Raw genomic sequence first — 23,272 nt, 5'->3', positions numbered from 1 at the left:
CATGGGTGGTGGATGGGAGTTCCCATGCAATCACCCAAGGTTTCTGATGCTAAACCATATTTACGTAAAAAAGTATACAAGGTTTAGCGTTAGAAAATAGCGCCCATTTCAAATAGGCGCTATGAAGGAGAATATCTTTTTTTTCCCTTTATTTTTCGACTCTGCATGTGTGCTGCACTTTACAGCACAGATGCAAAGTGGGAAATGTTTAAAGTTAGTCTAAGCATAGTTTGTTTGCCCTGGAAGGGTATCCTTCCAGTGAAAAACCTATGCTAGACTCACAGAGACCCCCTTGCACTATGGCGCAAAGGCGTGTCCGTGAGGTACGGCCGCACATTTCTGTGCCGGCGCTGGGGGGAGGAGGAGAGGAGAGTGCCGTATTGCTGCAAATATGGCGCTCTCCTGCTCTCTCCTTCTCACGCAGGGCAGTATTTGCAGCTGCTGCACTGCGCTGCACGAGAGATTGGTAAAGCTGGCTCTTAGTCAGGTTAGAGCTGCTCATATGACCAGACATGGGCCCTGCCAGCAATTCGGTGACGCTGGCTCCCATGATTTAATACGAATTGGTAGTATGTTTCATGTAAAGCAAGTTCCCTGTATCAATGGTAGAGCATTTTATGTGGTTGGGTAGTGTGACTGTGCCCTAAATTGTCTGGTAGCGTGCTCCAATTTGGTTGGTTAGTATGCAACATAAGGATTGGAAGTACAATCCATTGATGACAAATTACTTATAATATAGTAATGCGTTCCATATAATTTTGTAGCATAGCGTGTTGCACATGGTTGCTAGGGTCTTCCATACGGTTCCTTAGTGTGGTCCTGCAGTGGTAGCGATTTCCATCTACTGCTTGTTCTTTATAATATAGTAGTGCATCCCCCATGATTGTTGTGTGGTTGATAGCGTGTTCTGTATGGTGTGGCAGTGTTCCCAATGGTTTGTGAGCGTGTTGCATAAGGATTAGTACCGTGGTCCCATATTTGCATCAAGTTCACAGAAACTGCAGTGCATTGCAAAGCCCTTTAGAGAAAGGTGTTCTTGACCTGGGTGATGAAACAGACAGAGATTGTATCACCAACCCTGGTTTTAAACCATTTCTAAGACGGCATTTGTGAACTACTGGCGAGGACCTTGAAATTAAAGAATGAGTAGGTACTGCAAGCAGCCCAACAGAAATAGAACAGATGGAGCAGAAAAATCAAAAGGACACAGAAAAAAGATGCAGAAAGAAAAATTGCTGAAAGAGAAAGATCAATGTATAGAAGGCGAGACTAGGAAAAATAAGGAAAATAATCATAAGAAAAATAAGGTGGGGAGAGAGTTGGAAACATACTGTGGGGAAAATAAAATTAAGGACCTTATGAGACACAAGAAGAAGAGAGAGACGGTGAAAAGAAAAAGACAAACAGGGATGGAAGGGCTGAGACAGTGAAAGAGGAACATCTATAGTCAGAGAAAGAGTGCAAGAAAAAATAGCAGAGAATTAGGTTTGAAAGAAATGGGTTGAAAACCCCAGTTTTGAAGTAAAAAAAAACAAAAAACAGAAAGACGGTGTTCAGTGTACTCTGAGAGATGTTCCTGACCAAGTCTCGTCGGACTTTATATTAAGGCACATTTGTCTCACAGACACCGGTGTAAAATTAATCGATACATCAATGGTACATTAGTTCGGAAGCTAATCTACTGACCATCTTCGGAAGTCTGGGATTTTAACATCCTCTGTAATTACCCGCTTGCTTCACCCAACCCCGTGGACAATATGAAGGCGTGTATTTATGTCCTAGAAGCCCTCCCTGGCTCCCTATGAACGTGCGAGGAAATGTAACTACATCTCTGATAATCCAATGCAACAGGTGCCCGCGCACACTGGGGCCTTATAACTCCACAAACCGCTCTAGCAGCTGGTGTATAAAAGTAACTTCGGATTGGCGTCATTTGTCATCAGAGCTTGGTCTGGGACTACTTTGATGTAATAGTTGCCCATTATTACATTTCCAGCAGCGGATTTTATCGAGCTACCCACAGGGTACATTTTGTACCAGTACTTCAGTTTAGCTGCATTGTTCCTTCCCGCCAGGCAGTCAATGTTTCTTGCTTTTGCTTGTCAATTCCTTCTGGCGCCTCCTTATTTATAATACTATAGTTAAATGGGTGAATTCCAAGTTACATTTCATAACCTACATCGCGTTCTCCACGTGTCTCATCTCTAGGTGCTGTTCCGCCTGATACCGAGTTGACTCACCTTACATCTCTTTAAGACAACTTTCCACCGCAAAATCAAACGTACGTTACTACTTATGTAACTTTCTGGCTTGGTGTAGAAGGTATCTTGCTTTGGGACTTTTCCAGAATTCTATCAGTGGAAGGGGCTGGTGTGGAGTTGGTGCCGGTGTGTTTCACTAGGACGGCTCCCATCTAAGATGGCGGCTTGCCAGGAGTTTTGTGCCAGAATGCCGCTGCCCGCGTCCCAAGCAGTGGGACATCAGCAGGGCAGCACTCTAGTGGCCGCCCGTCGGAGCCTTCCCCCTTGCTGCCTCGTGCGCGAGGCTACGCCCACTAGGGTTATGACCCCCAATAGTGTGGAGCTGGAGGCGGGCCGTTGGGGGCGGGGGGCGCGGCTTGCCCCCCTACTTAGGAGGCCCTCTCGCCCAGTTCCTCCTCTGTTCCCTGCGCGCCGCTCCAGCCTGGACACGCGTTATTCCGCCCGCCTCACACCGCGGTTTCTGATCGAGGCCCCCCCAGCGACGTCGTGTCTTCCGTGATATCCTCTACGTCCGGTGAGTCTTGCTGACCTCTCCCACCCCGGCCCTGTCCCTGGGCATGACCAGGTGTACAGGGCCCTGTGGCCCGGTTGGCCATGGGTGTGGGGGGCGCAAGCAGTGGCCCGCGCCCCTGCGGGGCAATGCGGGTGTTGTTGGGGGGCGGGTCACGGGTCGTGGGGCGATTGCGGGGGGCAGGGCGAGGGAGGCCCTGTACCGGACTAGCGGTCCGATCGGAAGCGGCAGCACGCGCGGCCATTGTTTCACGGCGCGAGTCGGGCCGATTGCTTAAGTCTGGGGCCCATCGGATCACGGCGACCCTGTGGGGTGTCTGGGATCGGCGTGGCCGTCGCGCCCACAGAGATATCTGGCGCGTAGAGAGCAGAGGCCCGTGAAGTGACATCCATAGTAAAGATGTACAACAGCCCGCAGGCAGGAGAGCGACGGGGCCCGGTGTAGCAGTATGTGCCTTCTGCCTACTGTTATGGCTCCTAAACGCCGCGCAGCAAAGTCGGGAGCATCCCCCCCCCCCTCTTGTCCCGCGTGGACACTCGGTTTGCCAACATATTTGGCGCGTTTATGGGCCGCGTGTACGGTGAGGCTGCTTGACGTTGTGTCCCACCCTGACTGGCAGTTAAGGCATCGCAAAAACACTATCAAGGTTGGCTCCTGGTGGGGCGGAACCTACAAAAGCCAGCGTCCATCGCAACGCAGGGACTCGCCGTGGAACAGGGGGTAAGAGTTAGTTCGCGCGTTGCGTGCGCATGGAGGGATGGCTAGTTAGTGCCCTTCGCCTAACGTGTAATGCAGGTACGGTGGGGGGCAGAAAGCGCGCCAATCTCGGTTGAGCTGGCACACACGGTATAGGCAGCGACGCAGATGCAGTAGTAATACTCGTTCTTCCACGTTTGGCTTCATGGGCAACCAGCCATGTGCCGGGTTGAAATGGACATGGGGGATGTGTTGGCTGTTGTTATGCGCGTCGCGTTCACACCCGGTGTATGGTGATCCCTTCCCGAAGTTGATGTGCGCATCGTGGTAGGTCGTAGCGGTGTGTGCGTAATGTAATCGGTTTGTCGGGTTCGGCGCATGAATGTTTGGCGTGTTGCATTCGGAGACCACAATAGCAGGGAGTCGCCATTTACGTTGGGAGCCACATGGCCGATCGTGGTTGTGTGTTGGTCGGGGTCTGCGCGGCTATACCGCATGTTAGGGGACATGACGCGCGCGCTCTCAGGAATTAAAGGTGTGTCGGTGAGACTGATCTTGCGCAGCGCGCCATGACCGGCGGGTTGGGGTCCACGTGATGACGTAACACACTATACAATAGTATGAGTACCACCCTTCCACGCGACAGTTGCGCGTACACTTTAGAACGACCTAGCGGGGGTTGTGCGTTGGTCAAGGACGGCGCGGTTATGCCTTATGTACGGGACTCGACGCGCACGTTCCATGTGATCAAAGGTGTGCCAGTGATACGGTGATCTCGTTCAGCGCGCCTTTACCGGTGGGTTGGGTCCACGCGGTGAATATAGCTCAAGAAACAACACTAAGAGTACCCCCACCTTCCACGCGACAGTTGCGCGGGCCGTTATGCCTTTAACCGCGTGTTGTGCGATTGTTGGGACGTCGAGCCACCCCTCGTGGTGCGGGTCAGATGCGAACCACCCCAGTGCCTGAGTGTGTAATGTAAATGCGGTCGTGTGCAGCGCGCCTAGACGTAGCGGCCGGGGCCACGCGGATATTACTACGCAACTGCAATAGGAAGTCGCCTTCTGCTGTGATCGGGGCATGGGCCAGCAACGCTGTGGCGCGTGATAAGACCTCAGATGGTGTGGGGCTGGTGGGACGTCGCTTCCTTATCCCGTGCTGGCGGCACTCACTGGAGAGCGCTTCAGCGCCTTGCAATCACTATAGGCGAGATGGGAGACGGGCCCGCTGCGGCGTTGTGCGCGAGTCCTTTCAGGATGCGGAGGTTTGGTACGGGGTTCGGGTATAGGTTTTCAAGCCCCGCGGCCGGCGGCGCGCAACAGAGCAATAGGCATTTGACTGCGGAGGCGCGCTTTCCCTGCTGTAATCTACCGAGGGCGCCGAACGATGTGCAATTACTGTCTTTACCCCAGGGGTGCGGCCGACAGCCATGGTCGGACTAAGACCAAGCTGCCCACAAGGTGTTCACGGATGCGGTCAGCCCCGTACCAGGAGAGGGTAGTTTTGCGACGCGGTTGGCCATAAGGCACGCCGCACGCATGTGCGTATCGGGTTACTAGCGTTGGGGTCATGGGATATCTAGTGCATCACTTCTCTATTGTACTAACTCCGCTCCTTTCCCCAATTTCAGATCCGGTGAGGGACAGCCCGCGAGCGTAGGGCTAGGATCCGAGGCGAAGGCGCAAAGGGGACGCGCATAGCTGTACTTTCGGAGTAGCCCACCTGCCATGGAGAATATCGGGACACCGGGTCCACTGTTCTCCCAAGAAACGTCGGTCGAGGAGACGCAGTCGAGCGCACCACAGGAAGGGGTTTGGGCGGACTTTATGGCGTTCGCCCGTGAGAAAGGCACGGCGTGGGCTCAAGGTTTTCTGGAGGGCCGCAGGGTGGAGGATTCGGGCGTGGTCGTAACCCCCCCCCCCATCCGAGGGCGCCCCAGGCCTTTCGGGGTCAGAGCCCTGGAGGTCCACCAGGGTGCGTAAGCCCACGTCAAAAGACATGCCAGAGGCCCAGCCGGCCAGGAAACGGCAGGCGACCGCAACACGTACCGGCCTCCCAGCAGTCGCAACAACACCGGTGCACGACTCTGCCACAGGACTCACTGACTTGGCCCAGATGGGCAAAGCCATGGACCAGATGCTTGGCCTCATGTCTGTTTTCCAGAGCCGCCTCGACGCGCTGGCCGCACCGCCACAGGGGCCCCCAGCCCCGGCCCCCGCACCTGCTCAGGCGCCCGTCCTACAAGTCTGGGCTGGGCAGAGTACAACCGTTGAACGACGCAATGGTGAGCTGGGGGGAGCGTTGGGGTTGTCAACACCAGGGGATGCTGGCTCCTCCACAAGTATGGCGGCAAGCACCCCCCCGGCCGGCGCACTGGCGCCCCCTCCACCCGCACAGGCGATTGCCACACCCTCCATCCCAGGTGCTGCTGAGTCGGCGCCCGCCATAGCAACAGTTGTGGCGGCGTCTGGAGGGGAGGGTGTAACTCAGGTCCCGAAGCCCCTCGTTACCCAAGCACCGCTGGCATCGGGCCGCTGCTCCCTGGCGTGGTTGGTGCCGCAGGCCGCAAAAGAAGGGATCTGGAGGAGGGAGTATATAGACATCCTGACATTACTTATGCATGGGTCTGCTGGGGTGGACACGAGAAAGATGGGGCGCAAGGAAGAGGAGAGGGTCAGGTACCAGCGATGGCCGGACAAGACGATCGAAAATTGGACATCTGCATTCAATATATTGGCAGCTGTCATAGTGCAGAAATTTCCCGACCAGAGTGAGGCTCTAATGCAGTATGCCAGCACTATACAAGAGGAGGCGAGGCTCTCTGGGGGTTTAGGGTGGTTCTACTATGACCAGGATTTCAGAAAAAGAATGGCCATATGCCCGGACCTGGGGTGGGACCAGAAGGAAATTCAGCTCTGGGTGGAACACATGTGCCGCCCCACCAGGGAGAAGAAGGACCAGGCATATAAAGGGCATGTTGAGGCATCTGATAAAAGGAAAGACCAATTTCCCAAGCGCCCATTTAAGCAGCCTTTTCGGGGTGGCAGGGGGCGGGGGCAGCGGCAGGGCAAGCGATGCAATTCTGGGACGTGCCGCCTTTACAATGGGGGCAACTGCACCTGGGGCAGGTCATGTAAGTTCGCACATAGCTGCAGCAAGTGCGGCGCGCAGCACCCTGCCACTTCTTGCTCCTCCAGCCAGAGCGCACCGCAGCCCACAGCATCGACCAGGACTGATGCCCGACTCTGAGACCACACATGGGCCCCCTCCCTCGTCAGCAACCCTCCCTCCCACACCAGTCACGCCCCCGCATTTCAGGGTGTACCACAGAGCGCCATGGCCCCCGTCAAAGGTCCTTCACCCATCATCCTCGGAAATATCCTTCCACTCATTAGGCGGTATCCACTGCTCCGGGACAGACCGCTCCTGGCGGGGGGGTTCATCGATGGGTTGAGGATTCCCTACAATGGGCCGCTGGAGTCCAGAGATGCGAAGAACCTTAAATCCGCTAGGGATATGCCCGGGGTGGTGGACCAAAAGGTGAGGAAAGAGTTGTCAGCGGGTAGGGTAGCGGGTCCTTTTAGCGGCCCACCCTTGGACAACTTTTTGGTGTCACCACTGGGGGTGGTGCCGAAAAAACAACAAGGCACCTACCGTTTAATCCACCACTTGTCTTACCCTGAAGGAAATTCGGTGAACCACTGGCTGGACGAGGGTATTTGTTCTGTGGTATACTGCTCCCTGGACATGGCCATTGACATGGTCAGGAGAGTGGGGCAGGGGGCGTGGCTTGCGAAGGCGGACATCGAATCCGCATTCCGCCTGCTGCCGGTTCATCCAGCCAGTCAACATCTGCTAGGCTTCAAGTGGGCGGGGCAGTTCTTTTATGATCGCTGCATGCCGATGGGCTGTGCTGTGCTGTCTCCTGCGCCTACTTCGAAGCCTTCAGTTCATTCCTTCAGTGGGCCTTGGGGGAACTCCACGGGATCACACAGGTGACCCACTATCTAGATGACTTCCTATTTTTTGGTGCGAGTGGGTCAGACGAGTGTGCAGTGGGCTTGAGTCGGTTTGAGGAGCTGGCAGAGTTTCTGGGTGTTCCCCTTGCCCCAGGTAAGACCGAGGGCCCTGCGCAGGTGCTGACCTTTCTTGGCGTGGAGTTGGACACGGTAAAGGGCGAGTCGAGGCTCCCCGCTGAGAAGGTACTGGGCTTGTTACAGGATATCCAGGCGCTGCTGGGCAAGGACAAAGCGACCCTCGGGGCTGTCCAGAGCTTGATTGGCAAATTGAATTTTGCAGCGAGAGTGATCCCAGCAGGCAGAGTGTTTTCAAGGAGACTGGCGGGGGCCACGGCAAAGGTGACTCAGAAGCACCACTTTGTAAGACTGACCGCGGGCTTGAAGGCTGACCTTGCCATGTGGGCGGAATTCCTCAGGGACTTTAACGGGACGGTGATTTGGAGGGCCCCATGGATAGCCAGTCAGGAGCTCTGCTTGTTTTCAGATGCGTCTGGAAGGGAAGGTTTTGGTGTGATTCTGGGGGAGGAATGGTGCGCGATGCGATGGCCCAATGCATGGCGTAAGAAGAAGGTGACGCAGAATGTGGCAGTGTTGGAGCTCTTCCCAATTGTAGTAGCACTGCATCTCTGGCGGGCGGCACTGAGCAACAGGAAGGTTGTCTTCTGGTCAGACAACATGGCGGTGGTGCACGCCATCAACGGCCTGACTGCCTCGTGCCCGCTAGTCCTGAGCCTGCTGAGGGAGTTAGTCAGGGAGGGCCTGCGCAGCAACGTCGAGTGTAGGGCGCGGCACATCGCGGGTGTACGGAATGTGGCAGCTGACGCTCTTTCTCGCTTTCAGTGGCTCCGGTTCCGGGAGGCCTGGCCGCGGGCAAGGGCGGAGATGACACCATTCCCGGACCACCTCTGGCGCTTGCTTCAGTGGGAGAGAGACTGAGGAAGATGGGGGAGAGGTCCCTGGCTCCAGCAACGCGGCGGAAATACGACTCGCAGCTAGCGACTTTCAGAGCTGTAGGGGAGGCGCTGGGTGCCTCAGCCTTGGGGGCGGAAGAACAAGTGGAGGCCTTTGTGGTGTGGGCGAAGGAGAATGGCAGATCGCACTCCTGGATTAGCGGTCACTTGGCAGCGGTGCGCCACGATGCCAGGCTAGATGGTAGTGGCGACCCCGCGGGATCATCCAAGATCAGGGCGGCCCTGAAGGGTTGGGCCAGGGAGGAGGTTAGACAACCAGACACCAGGGCACCCATTGAATTCAGAGACCTCCAGCTCCTCCTAGACGTGTTACCCCTGGTGACTTTCTCACCGTTCGAAGCCAGCTTGTTTTCAACGGCCTTCTGCCTGGCATTCTTTGGCGCTTTCAGGGTCAGCGAGCTAGTGGCAAAATCTAGGGAAGACCTGTCTGATTGCGCGCTGGGGATTGCGGATGTGACCCTCAATACAGCACTGGAGCTACGGATTCGCAGATCAAAAACAGACCAGGCGGGGAGGGGGAAGACGGTGGTGTTACAGACCCTAGGGGACAACAGGTACTGCCCGGTTCACCTGGTCAGGGAATACCTGGCTCTGCGTCCAGTATCTCCTGGTCCCTTTCTGGTTCATGCGGACGGATCCCCCCTTACCAAATTTCAGTTCGAGCGTCTACTGGGAGCTTCGCTGGCTAGAGCCGGTCTAGCGGGGTGCGGGCGCAGGTTCTCCTCGCACTCCTTTAGGATTGGTGCTGCTACTTCTGCGGCCAAAGCCGGCCTGGGCCCGGAAGGAGTAAAAGGGGTGGGCCGCTGGGAATCGGACTGTTTTAAGAAGTATGTCCGTCCGTAATGCTGTGGTGCAGCCCTGATCTTTGTTCCCGCTCCGGGTTTTTTGGTCCATTATGATGAACGTGTCGTTTTTTGTGTGTGTAATAAAGATACGATGACCTAAAAGCCGTTTCATCGCTTTATTGACAGGTCCCCAGGTCTGGTTGGTAGGCCATTCCTACATCACGAGGCTGGAACGCTGGACAGCACACAGGAACTGGTCGCAGAACTTTGCTACTACACAGCTTGTGTGGTTGGGTTCCCCGGGCATGAAATGGAGTGAAGCCCGCGGCACAATTGAGCAGCGCCTGGCAGTTGTAGGGGTCCTGCCCTCTGTTATCATCTTGCACTTGGGGGGTAATGACCTGGTTGCCAGGGGGAGGAGGGCTCTGCTCCTGTCGATGCAAACTGACTTGCAGGCCATTAGCCAAGCCGGGGGGTCATGCGAGGTCTGGTGGTCTGAAATCGTCCCCCGCAGGGTTTGGAGAGGGGCTAGGTCCCCGGCGGCGGTAGAGCGGTCCCGTAGGAGGCTTAATAGGTCCATGCAGAAATTCATGGAGCGCAGGGGCATGGGCTTCATCAGACATGCTTTGATCCAGGAGAAGGTTGAGGGGTATTATGAGGCTGACGGGGTGCACCTGTCCAGGGTAGGGATGGACATGTTCCTGCTTGACGTACAAGAGGCACTGGCTAGCAAGGGACATCAGTAACACTTGTTAGGAGAGGGGGGCTCTGGCAGCGACGGTAGCCTCCCCAGAGCTGTGGCGGAGTTACAGGGCGATCTGGATGCAGACGGGTACAGTAAGGGTACCTCTGCGACAGGCGGTACAGTAAGGGTACCCCTGTCCGGCACAGTAAGGGTGCCCGAGCCAAGGTCCAGGAGCCGAAGGGGGTTCTGGGAAGACCGCGATGGCGCCCCGTTAGTCCTTCGGGCGGTTGGGGGGCCTGACCAACCGGGGGTGTGCCACAACACGCTCCGCCCCTGTCGGAAGGGGCGGGAGTAGGAGACAGATCACGTGACCCAGTGGATGATCTGTAAATAATTATGTGCCACACTGCCGGGCATCGACCCACCGTGTGTGCTGGCTCACCAGGCGGGCGGAGCAGCAAGGGGCTGCCTGCCCTGGATCGCCCGTAAGATAACCCAATTTTATTATCATACTGTGTTGTATGAAATAAACCTGCAGCAGTTCTTCACCCACAAATAAAATGTCAGTGTAATCTTTGGGTGACGTCTGTGTATGCGTGTTGACTGAAGCGGATGACGGTGTGGTCACTATGCCGCTGCCCGCGTCCCAAGCAGTGGGACATCAGCAGGGCAGCACTCTAGTGGCCGCCCGTCGGAGCCTTCCCCCTTGCTGCCTCGTGCGCGAGGCTACGCCCACTAGGGTTATGACCCCCAATAGTGTGGAGCTGGAGGCGGGCCGTTGGGGGCGGGGGGCGCGGCTTGCCCCCCTACTTAGAAGGCCCTCTCGCCCAGTTCCTCCTCTGTTCCCTGCACGCCGCTCCAGCCTGGACACGCGTTATCCCACCCTTTCCACTTACCCCACGTGTCAGGCACAGCGCGTTATTGGAATGTTTTAATGTTTTCTTTTTTGCGTTGCAGGCGGAGTTACAGGGCGATCTGGATGCAGACGGGTACAGTAAGGGTACCTCTGCGACAGGCGGTACAGTAAGGGTACCCCTGTCCGGCACAGTAAGGGTGCCCGAGCCAAGGTCCAGGAGCCGAAGGGGGTTCTGGGAAGACCGCGACGGCGCCCCGTTAGTCCTTCGGGCGGTTGGGGGGCCTGACCAACCGGGGGTGTGCCACAACACGCTCCGCCCCTGTCGGAAGGGGCGGGAGTAGGAGACAGATCACGTGACCCAGTGGATGATCTGTAAATAATTATGTGCCACACTGCGGGGCATCGACCCACCGTGTGTGCTGGCTCACCAGGCGGGCGGAGCAGCAAGGGGCTGCCTGCCCTGGATCGCCCGTAAGATAACCCAATTTTATTATCATACTGTGTTGTATGAAATAAACCTGCAGCAGTTCTTCACCCACAAATAAAGTGTCAGTGTAATCTTTGGGTGACGTCTGTGTATGCGTGTTGACTGAAGCGGATGACGGTGTGGTCACTAGCTGCTTTTGCTCCATCCCACCGTGACCTCGGTGGTATTTTACTCATCCTGAAGCTGCGATACTTTGAATACAACGGTAAATGCTATTGTCGCCTTCTGGCTCTGCCTAGATGTGTTTTGCTGACAGGCTTTGGCAGAGTGCTGTCATATGAGTAAGGTAGAGTGCTGCATTTCACCAGAGCATCTCTGTGCCTAAAATGACAACGTGCCCGCATTCATTCGGCTGCTTTGCATGCTTTATATGCCACTTTAAGCTATTTAAATTCGTCCTCTATGAGGAATTCCTTTTAAATTCACCATAACTTTAGATTTGTTTGTCAACTTTCATCTGCACTTTTTTTCTCCTTTATTTGTTAATTTGATTCGGTGGAATTGTTTGTTCGTCTTTTTATTTTTTACGCATTGTGATGGCATTGTCTACTGTGATAATAAGCATTTCTATAGCTACTAAGAGCTAATTTACTTTTTCAAAGCTAGAAGCCAAAATATGTAAATTAATAATCTTCCAACACTGTCTTGCCACGGATTGAAAAACATAATAAAGGCTTCAAAACAGCTTTAGCTAATGTATTTATATATCTAATAAGCTACATTTGTGCGTGCCTGCATGCATCACAGTAGATGCGACGTCTACAAATAGGGGGGTAATAAACAAGGTTAGATGGCAGACAGGAACAATGTCCATGCCAATGCTGTCCCCTTAAACATGTCGACGTGCTCTCTTTTCCTTGGGGAGGTAATTTTGGAAACATTTGAATCACTTTTAAATGACCTCTTTCCTTTGCCTCATTCTGAAAAAACGCATCACAGGGTCCGCTCAAACACACTTTTGGGGAGGGCTTCTTTCGTTGTAACTCCCTCGCAATCCTATTGGTCCACACGGAGATGCTATCGATCTCCGATTGGAAACCCATTCCTGCCTGGTCCTTCATCAAGGACATCCCTCATTTAGGTCTGTGCTTTGCCAGGTGCCCACAGTGTGAACGTGCTTTGAAACCAGTGGGGAAGCGCTATATAAGCAGTTCATGCTGCTTCATGAACATACCGGGTCATTCCTCGTAAAAAAAACAATGATTTTACCCATTCTTTACCCACTCATTGAGTACTCACCAGGCTGGGTTTGATGCCCACACTTTCAGCAGCCTGGAACGCCAGCAGAAGATTCCTCCTCTGTAAGAAAACAGTAAGTGCCTTTAAAAATTTCCGAAGGTGCCGACATCCCAAAGAGGTGTGTACAAAAGGGGGGGTGGTACAAAAGGGGGTGGTGATGGACGGAGCATCAGAACCAATCAAACACTCACACCCAGTCAACAGATCTGGGTTTGATCCATCACCGTGAGACATTTCACCAATTATAATTCCACTTCTTATCAGCTCCCACAATTACCTCTTTACCTAAATGTTCCTTTACATTTCTCTCCCTCTATCATCCCAATGTCCTGCATCACACATGCGCTTTCCTTTCCCCCAGTCTTCGACCCACTAAAACCAATGATGTCATTATTTACTTTCCCAACAGCCCCCGCAGCGTCCACGCCAACCAAATGCTGCATCCAGCTCCATGCTTTGCCTAGTGAAACCCATTGATATGGGAATGTGAGAGAGGGGGTAATGTGATAGGCAGTGGCTGGAGACACATACCCTGACTTTCAAATCAGGAGGTCTCTTCCACAGTCAGAAAGCATGAAGGAGGCTATTTGGCCTTTTGGCCTACTTCATGATTTGGCTTAAACTCCTCACTTGTGGTCCCACTCTGGTTTCTCCCTGTGTGAAAAGTCTTAGATGAACTCTTTGAAAGGTTCCTTCTCATTCATGGTCTACCCTTATTTTCTCGCTCTATGAAGCTCAGTCTCCTTCTTTCTTCCTCACGCTCTCTCTTCAGGTCAGCCACTGACTCCTTTCTTTTTGTCATGTGCTGTTGTCATTCTGTCTCCTGAGGTCAAGTCTTGTCCTCTTTCTCAGCTTGAAAGAACGGTAGAAATGTTCCAAGCTAATAAGTACGACATGCATTTGAGATGTGAACCCTGGCTCTTGCATTCCTCAGTCCCTGCCCATCAACGTAGGTCTTAAGCAAGATGCCAACCTAAGGAGCTCAGTCTTCAGGAGTTGGAGTCTGGAATGGAGGTGGTCATGTCCTGCTTTTAGAACATGGTTCAAGGAGTCCCAAACACTGTGAGCACAGTGATCTGCGTTCATGTTTATGCCATCAGTAGGCCCGCTGGTGGAGCATATGTGAGCTGGACAACTGTAGATTCCAGGCAGGGCTATACTGTCGAGCCAGATTTTGCAAGTAGCCTGTGCATTTGTTCCAGTATGCCTTGTGGATGGAGCAGAGCTTTATGTTCCTCTCTTGCTTCAACCCGGAGACGGTGGAGTGTTTTGAAGCCCACTTTCAGTCTTTCACATGATTGCGGTTCTGAAGATTTAGATAAGGTTTGGAAACCTAATCTTGCATCTGTAGTAGTTGGTCTATGGTCGGTGCTCTATGTGAACAGTGTTACAATAATCCAGCCACCCCATCACTCATCCCTCATAAACTACAACTAATGAATAGCTTTGAAGTAGGTGAATTAATGGAAAACAAAAAATAAAAAAACACATTAGAGGCAACTAACTCATGAAAAACCTATGTTGAGGGAAGACAATTTTAAGGAACTACAAAAAAATTAATAGAACGTATTTGAAGACAAACAATTTATAAGATAAATATTTATATACACAAGGTTAATCAATATCTAGGTAAACCTTACAAAACCTCAACAGAAACAACTCTTTATCATGATGAACGGCATTCATACCTTACAAAACATAACCACGCAAAAAGTAATTTTTAAATAAAGGCATTGTCTGCATTGATTTCTATGAAATGGTAAATGCCATTCCTCTGGAAAATGTTGTTTAAATAGGTACGGTGAAATGGTTTCTTAGTAATGTTATTTCCACGAAATCACACACAACTGCGAGGCATATCAGGGTGGAATGAATTCCAGAGCTCAGACAGTTCCCACGCTTGGCTACTGTACTGATTTGAAGGCTTAAAGACAGATCACAGTCAAATGTAGTCCCCAGACATCTCACTTTCTGTGAAGTGACAAGAGATTTCCTAGACAGGAAAGGCAGTGAAAACTAAACACATAAAATCCTGCCCCGTCCACCATGAGGATCTTTGTTTCTGCTTCATTCATCCTTAGTCACTCTGCTGTCACAGCCTCCTCCAGTGGGCTTCCATGAAAACAACTATGTTCGCTTTGTGTGTGCATAGAACGCAACAACAATGTTGTTTTGATGGTATCATGAGGGGATCTCATAATTATCATTTGAGAACATGTTCAGAAAGGTTGTCCTCTATATGATTGGATGGTAATGAAAGCCAGAAACAGCAGCCAAAATGTGCCCGAATATATAGTCCTTCCTCATACTATTACCTCAAAATATGCCCCATTCAGTGGAGGATGAAGGGTGACCACAAAGACCCCATTCAACAAGAATTGTTTGACGCTGTTAGAAAACTTCCTGGTACCTGAATTTGTTGTGTCCTCCATACCTCTGGGAACTTCCCATCTTGAATATGTTATGTAGATTTTACGAGTAGTTTTGGAACACTTAATGGCATGAATAATTTGCGGTGACTGAACAACTTGTACACTGCTACAGACTTAATGGACATATTAGATTCGTTCAAAATTGCACCTCTCCTAATTTCTCCCCCAGGGACGCATATTAGATTTAATTTTTATGAAGCTTTTCAGCTGCTCAGGGTAAACGCCTTCCGGCAGCTCCGGATTAATAATTAAAGGTCTCTGCACTTGAACTAAAGAAAATTAGAGGAACAGTATAAGTGGATTTAATATTAAAAACGATGATCAGCCTCCCTGAGCCCTGAAGTACAGCTGCATACACATGTCACTATTTTTCTCCAAGACACACCACACCGCTAATGGTCAGTGTCCTCCATCGAAACGCTCAGGACTTATGCGGAGTTGTGCAATGCCTGCCTCATGAAAACCTAACCCTCTTTCGGACAAAAGGACTATCATGATGCGCTGTATTGGCTACTACAGTGAAGTCAGACAAAACCTCTCTTTTTGATACATTTGAAGAGGATCACATGATTATAGGCAGACCTGGAGCAGGGCCATTTTCTTGCAGCAGGTTGCACTTTTGGGAAGGAAGATAGGAAGAGGGTGTCCGGGGCAAAAGCAAGTAAAGCCAGATGGCCACAATGCTCAGAGCTTACTCTTGGAAGAAAAGTCCTTTTAGATAACAAAACAGAGGGAACAAGGCAGTTCAACATGTCCACTGTTAGCTACAAGTCAGGTTTCAGTATGGTTCTGTCAATCTTGCCTAGAAGGAAAAGCTTTCCACTGCCATTCTCACCAATACTTAAACCAAAGTCTTTTCTTTACCTATTTTTATGATCTGCTCCCAGACACATACACTTCTGTTCAGAGGTGTAAATCACAAACCCTGGACGAAGGAAAGAGGAGAAGGACTATAATAGTACAACCCATCATTTTAGGCAACCCAGAGTATAATAACATCAGCTCATCAAAAACAAGAGCAATTATAGGTTTCCAGAGCCTCCGCGTCTCTTCTCTATGTAAACTCTGACTCCAAGATCTATAGCCATCTGCATCCACTTTCCTCGCTAAGTCCTCCTCTGGTTTTATTGCTCTGTACGGTGGCTCCTTCAGTCCATTGTCTCGTGGATGCCCCCCCTGTTATCTTCCGTGGGCTCTGCCATAGGCAGGTAGGATGGTGGGAAAGCCTGCCCCTCACCACTGCTAGTCTGAAAAACAGCACCTCCTTGGGCACTCTATTAAGGAGTCCAGTGATCGCTCCAACCACGAACGGCAGCCCAGCTCTTCCCCACAGAGCCGCCTCCATCACTGCTGAGCCACGGTGTTAGCTTGCAGCTGCCATCCTGGGCTGACCCACTCGGCACCTCCTTCTGGCTCGTTTTCTCCCTGGCTACTGCAACTAATATGTGGAAAGTGAAGGTGGTTGTAGTACATGTTACTCAGGTTATAGTTCTAGTCTTCTGTAAAATGCTTATAACATGTCATGTTTCTAATAGAATGTACTTACGTGTCCGTTCTAAGTTTGCTCTTAACTGTGGATCCTATTCCAAGGCAGTCACTGTTTAGCTCCTGCCTGGAAGAGTCCGCTCTTGAACCTTCCTCGGTTCTTCAAATAAAGGACTTCTACTTTACCTGACATGTCTACTGAATATCTTCCATTATAACTTGGCGACGATCTCGGCTCAACCACGCGTGCAAAGCAGCCACTCGCCTTCACGTATTTGTGTGCTCTAAGCAGACCAGCACTATACCGAGTCAAGAGTCCAGAGCAGAGCCAACCATCCGGTTTCAAAGACAAGAGTGGACAATTGTTACAGCATTTTTAGCCTTCCCCAGCACGCCGAATTTACGAAAGAGTCCGGCTCTTCGATGACGCATTGGTTAAACCATGACTGCTTACGTGTCTCCTTAGCAACTCAGCCCTAGTTTCCACGAACTGTGCCCTAGCAATGAGACGATGCCTCTCCTGTGACATACTCCAACCTGCCTACCCTCAAAAATCGTCAGTGCATCTTTCTCTACACGCACGACGCAAGCGTCCTCACGTCTACGTCCTCACGACGGCAGCCATCTTCTTCTACGGACTTCGTTACCAGGGCAACCAACGCGATGCCGGAAAGCTGTGTACATCGCTGACGCTGCTTGTTTGCAGCCACTGGTGGAAAGAGGTAGTTTCGCGGCAACACACACGACCACTGTGTGTTGCATTTATGTCATGCATGTATTTTAAAGTTTGTTACCTTACTTTGCCTCTGCGATATACACGCCCGTATATCGCTCTGCCAATATCAATGCTCTGTGCTCACTCTCGGCGATATACACGCCCATATATCACTCTGCCAGTTTCATCTCGCCCTATAGCCACCCTCGGCGATATACACGCCTGTATATCGCTCTACACAAGTAAGCTTGTTCTCTTCGATATACACGCCTCATTTTTGTTATTCTTTAAACGACCACACCATTTTTCATTGGAGGACATGCCATGTATATCGTACCTTGACTTTTTAAACAGTCTGCCTGATATTTATTATTTCACAATATTGACATTCTCTTCCTGCCTTTAGCACTATTGGCTTTTCCCAGGTTTCCGTTGTTCTTCCATCCAATTTTTTAGAACAATCTGGGCAACCAAGCATCCTCTGGGAGGATTGGATCCTTATGTTTGAAAACTACCTGGATGGCCAAGACTTTTCAGCGAAAAGGAAAAAAGCTCTCCTTTTAAGCACATCAGGAAAGGAGGGACAACACGTATTTCGATACCTCCCTCAAGCACTCCAGGCAAACGGTCAAATACGAAGAGGCCATCTGCAGACTTGAAGTAAGGTACGCTAAAGAGGAAAACCTAGTCATGAACAGATTCAAGTTCTACACTCAACAATAAAAATCAGGAGAGCCCATCGATGATTTTATTTCCATGCTTAGGGAAATGTCAATCAAGTGCAAGTTTGGTACTATGTTTGACGAGCTGATTAGAGATCAACTCATCGTCCAGTGCAATAATAAAAAGATTCAGGAACGACTCTGGGCAGCAAAAAATCCCAATTTAAAGACAGCAAAAGAATTGGCTAAAGTTGTAGAACAGTCAGAAGGCTGCATGAAGGAACTTGAAAGGAGAACTCACAATAACGATGTGAATGAAATCTCCACCCGAGAGTTACAAGAATTTGATCCTTGCGATGTTGACCCCACGGTCTACCAGTCTACCAGTGTCAAAACGTGCAATAGATGTGGAAGTACAGCGCACTCCTCAGACTCTAAGTTTTGTATTGCTTCTAAACAAGAGTGCTTAAAATGTGGTCGCATGGGACATTATGCCCGAGTCTTTAGAAGCAAATTTCGTGCAACCGTGGCCAGCATACACAATACTGTAGAAGATGATGAAGAAAACAAGATTTTAGTCATTGAATCTGAACAAACCTCTTGAGAAGAGGATAAGAGAAAAAACAGACCTAAAGCCATGTTTCTCATTGATGGTCAAGAGGTATGCCTGATGGTGGATAGGGGCTCAAAATTCACGATCCTCCCAAAATGTATTTTCTACGAAGAATAGGGTTCAAGACAACTTCTTCCCAAAGACATCTCCCCTGGAGGGTATCAAGGAGAATCAATAGACATTCTGGGGTATTTTGCAGCCCATATCTCATTTTCCCATAGAGACATTCATGGTAAGTTGTATGTTGCTGAACATGGTCCAGCCATACTTGGGTGGGTGCACCAATACGACTTACATATCATCGTCAACCCCAGGGCACCCATGCAAGTCATGGTCATTGAGGAAGAGGGTTTAGACAAAATTCTCAGGGAAGCCAGCAGTGTCTTCAGAGAAGAGCTTGGCCAGCTCAAGGGTTATGTCCATCACAATCTCATTAAGAAAGACGCAGTTCCCATCCAGCATACAGTCAGGCGAGTGTCCATAGTAGTCAAGGAGGAGATGAAGGCTCTTATCAAAGAAATGCTCACAGCAGGAGTTATCGAGGCAGTAGAAGCCTCCCCATGGATTTCTCCCGTTATCACCAAAAAAGCCGACGGAAAGCTCAGATTCTGTGTCGATCTTAGATTCCTTAACCAATGCGTTGTTGCCGACACATTTCCCCTTCCTAACATCACAGAATTAGTCACCACTTTGAAGGGCGCCAGAGCTTGCTCAAAACTCGATCTCAGAAGAGCGTACCACCAAATTAACTTACACAAAGATTCCAAGCCCCTCACTGCTTTCATCACCCTAGAGGGCACCTACCAGTTCACACGCCTCCCTTTCGGCCTTAACTCAGCTGCCAGCGTTTTCCAACTTATGGTTACCAATATTTTCAAGGGAGTGGGAAATACTATATATTTTCAAGATTACATTTTTGTTTATGGTCATTCGGTAGAACAACACAACACCACACTCAAAATTGTCTTAGACAGATTAGTTGAAGCAGGCCTAACCCTTCGTAAAGAAAAGTGCAAGTTCCTAGTTGATCAGATTGACTACCTGGGTTACACTATTGATGCTTCTGGAATTAAACCCAAAAGAGACTTATGCAATGGCAGTAATCAGGCCCCACCCCCCACTGATAAAGACCAATTGCGTTCTTTTATGGGTCTCATAGAGTGTTGCTCTAAGTGTGTAAAACATTTCTCAGACAAAACTGCTTATATGCGTTCTCTACTTAAGAGGGGTGTGGGTTTCTCTTGGGACACACAACATCAAAAGTGTTTTAATCTCATCAAGAGAGAGATTTGCGACACCAATGTCCTGACTCCATTTGACGTCAACAAAAATCCATTTTGACTGTAGATGCCAGTGCTACAGGCTTGGGTACCATACTATCACAACCTAAAAAAGGGTTAGAATGTACCATAGCCTTTGCCTCCAGAGCCCTAACCGATGCCGAAAAGAACTATTCGGTCATTGAAAGAGAAGCACTGGCTGCATATTGGGCAGTGGAATACTTTCGCAGATATTTATGGGGTACCAAATTTCTCTTGAGAACGGACCACAAACCCCATGTCAAAGTACTGTCTACCGGGGGTACCAGAAAAGGGTCTGCTAGACTTTCCAAACTTGCCTCCAAACCCCAAGAGTTTCAGTACCAGGTAGAATACATTCAAGGGTGGAGGAATGTCCAGGCTGACTGTCTCTCTAGAACGTCTCTTGATTGGCGGACTGTCCTTGATACTTCCGCCTCTGAACATGGTAATTAAATTGCTGTAGCCTCTATACAAGTCGCCGTCTTTGTGGGCGAGGGTGTCTTTGATGCCAGTGACTGGGAGCGTGAAATGATGAGCGATCACACTCCACAAGAAGTAACCAAATTAGTAAAGTCTGGTTCCTAGAGTGAAAGTTGTCTTCCTGTCTCTGTCCAAACCTATGTTAAAGTCATTGATGAACTTTCTTTTCACAGCAATAATGTCCTTCTTAAAGGAGAGAAATTTGTTCCCCGTTTGGCATCAGGAGGAAACTCTTAGCTTAGCCCACGAAGGTCATCTCAGTCAGACCCTTACTCAATGACGTCTTAAGAATCATTTCTGGTGGCCTGGCCTTGATGCACAAGTTGTGGAGTGGATTGAAAATTACACAGTATGTAAAGAAGGTGAAAAGCGACTTAAAGTGGGCAGCAAGTCCAATATCGCTGCTCACATTCATAATCCAGGCTTACCCTGGCACAGCATTTGTCTAGACTTCATAGGCCCAATGGGCGAACTGCATGAGAAAGACAGATTTGGCATTGTAGTAGTCGATGTATTTTCAAAGTGGTTGGTTGTTGAATTTTCAAATGATGTCACTACCGAGAGTACCATTAAGTTCTTGGACAGATGATTTAGAGATGAGGGCATTCCCTCTGTCAACATTACAGACAATGGCACTCAGCTAGTCTCAAAAGAGATGCAGGCTTTCGTGAAGGATTGAAGGGTCTCTCACCACTGCACCTCTCTCTATAATCCTCAAGGTAACCGTCTGTGTGAGAGGGCTAACAAAGCGGTCAAAGGGATCATCCAAATGGCATCTGCCAATGGGTCTGTAGTATGCAAAATGGTCAATGAAATGCTTTGGGCCTACCGGGGCACTCCTCTTGCTGACGGTGACTCGAACTCATGAGGGGCAGGATCCCGGGCTCAAAGCTTGTTCCTCCTTGGATGAAACAGTTAGTCACCCTTTAAGGGGGGTGGCACATTCTTCAGGAGAAAACTAATTTTCCCTGTCGCTTCAAGGTGGGTGATCAAGTCAAGATCAAGAGTGGCAGGGTGGAGGGGAGGAGCCAAGATGGCCGACGGATCGGACGCCTGAGCTCCCGGCTCCGTGGACCGTCCGGCTTCTTTTGTTAATCCTGATTAATCCTCCTGACCTGCGCCGCCCAGCCGCCGCGGATTACCGGCATTGAAGTGACTGGCGTTCTCCTGACACCTTTATCGGCGGGTTTGGTGGCTGACTCGGTGTCTACTACGACCTCCGGCGCTCCCACGGGTCCCTGCGTAGATGGCCGCCGCTGGACGCCGAGGGATGTGGACGGGGTGCTGAGCTGGAATACTGCGGGTGATCGCGGGGGAGGAAATGCTGGCCGTGCGACTGGAGTCAGACCCTTACGTCCGGGTCAGACTCCCCCGAGCGCCGGCAGTGGTGTGGACGACGTCGGAGCCCCCTAATGCTAGCTCTCCTCCGCCACCCTGAAGACAAGCGAGCGGACTCCATTTTGTAGCGTCTTCCTGCGGCGAACGGCCGGTTCTCGCGGTGGCCGTGGGGCGCTCTCGCCCGGTGCAGCTCCCGAGTGGAGCACGACGCTTTTCCGGTGTCTACATCCTCGGATCATAGTCAATTTTGTCCCGTCACTAATTGCCCGCAGTGGAGATGACAATGGCGTCTGCTCTTCTTGCTGAGACGCTGGCTGACCCTGGACTCGCGGTGTCTGCGCGCCCATGTGCCCCGGAGCTGATTGCCGCATCGGAGGAACAGCGGGATAGTGCGGACCGATGCTTGGTACAGAGGGACCCGACCTGTGGGGATGTATTGGCCGCCCTTGTGGCGTTAAAAGTGGCAATGCAGAGTACTTGCCGGGCGCTGACCCGGAGAATCGATGAGGCACTGGTTGCAACGGGACGTTCCCGGCCGGAGGACCCCCCGCCGCCCCTGTTTTCTCCTGGAGGTGAACCAATGTCGCAGAGTGGGGGGCCGGTGGTGCGGAGTCCTCCTGGCTACAATGTAACGCGTCAACCCATCGACGCGGATACAGTTGCAGGGACACCCTTCACTTTGAACGTTGTGACTCTGCCTACGAACTACCTGCTGAGACCTAGCCTTTCGCTTCCCTTGCCAGATGTTACCCTGAAAGCACCTATCGTTCGAGCCTCTGTGGCATGTTACTGCTGCGTTTGGGACCCTGTGGTACGATACGTCTTCATTGTCCCCTTTCCTCGAGAGCGGCCATCTTGTCTCTTTGTCCTGGCTGAAGGTGACTCGCAGCAATGGACGGGCCTGAATCATATCTGCCGGTCCGGACAGGGGTGATGGCATGCCGGTTGTCGCTTTGGTTGGATCGGCATACGGGGCCCTGGACTGATACACGTTTTGTAATTTTGGATGAGTAGTCTTTAAGGACCAGTTTTTGTTACATGTCGCTGCGATTTCGCCTCCTGTTTCCTTCTTCTGCCGGGGGGAGGACTTGTGAAGTGCTGAAGTGCTGGGTGTTATTGAATCGGGACCACCGGGTTTACGTGGGTCTTTTGATACTGTACTGTACATGGCGCAGGATGTATGAGCGGCGCGGGAGTCCGGGAGTTCGGCAGTGTGGTGGGCTCCTCCCCGCTTTATGGTCTTTTTTCCTTTCTTCTTTCCTTAATTCTATATTTCGGGTTCCTATGGGGCGACAGACACGTAGCTAGGGGGGGGGTAGGCCATAGCCTCGGCATGCGTGTAGGGTGGGGGGTCTTCTTCGATACGTTTTTTGTTACTATGGGCCTTCTTTTTCTTTCCTCTGTCCTTTTCCTACGTCTTTTTCTAGGGTCAGTGGGGGGGAATGGTGTTAGGAGGGTAGCGGCTGGGAGGCACACTTCGCTGCGTATCTATATCCTGGTATTATAGTTTCGTGCCGCCATTTTAGATATGTTCACTGTTAGTTGACTCTCCTGTTGGGTGTTACCCATTTATTGTATGTTCGTCTGTTCTGTGCACTGATCCGTTCTAGCTCTGTATCTCCTTAACTTTAAAACTTTTTAAAATTAACCTTACTGTCTCCTGCCACTCAGTGCACGTGGATTTTGCAACATAGGTTGTATGCTTTTAGGTGCTGCCGTGCCACCGAGTGGACGTG

General features: G+C 51.0%; 1 protein-coding gene across 2 annotated transcripts in view; it reads right to left on the bottom strand.

The window, feature by feature from the left end:
- The window catches only part of SPECC1 (sperm antigen with calponin homology and coiled-coil domains 1), a 1,265,733-nt gene that overhangs the window by 130,997 nt on the left and 1,111,464 nt on the right, over positions 1 to 23,272 (bottom strand). For both annotated transcript variants that reach the window (XM_085649254.1, XM_085649255.1), the window contains one exon: positions 12,511 to 12,570. In XM_085649254.1, the coding sequence (XP_085505380.1) occupies positions 12,511 to 12,570 (60 nt within the window). The remainder of the gene's footprint in view (positions 1 to 12,510; positions 12,571 to 23,272) is intronic.

This window comes from Triturus cristatus, chromosome 3_2, assembly GCF_964204655.1.
Source record: "Triturus cristatus chromosome 3_2, aTriCri1.1, whole genome shotgun sequence".
NCBI classification, from domain to species: domain Eukaryota; kingdom Metazoa; phylum Chordata; class Amphibia; order Caudata; family Salamandridae; genus Triturus; species Triturus cristatus.
This window is presented reverse-complemented; position numbering and strand designations above follow the sequence as displayed.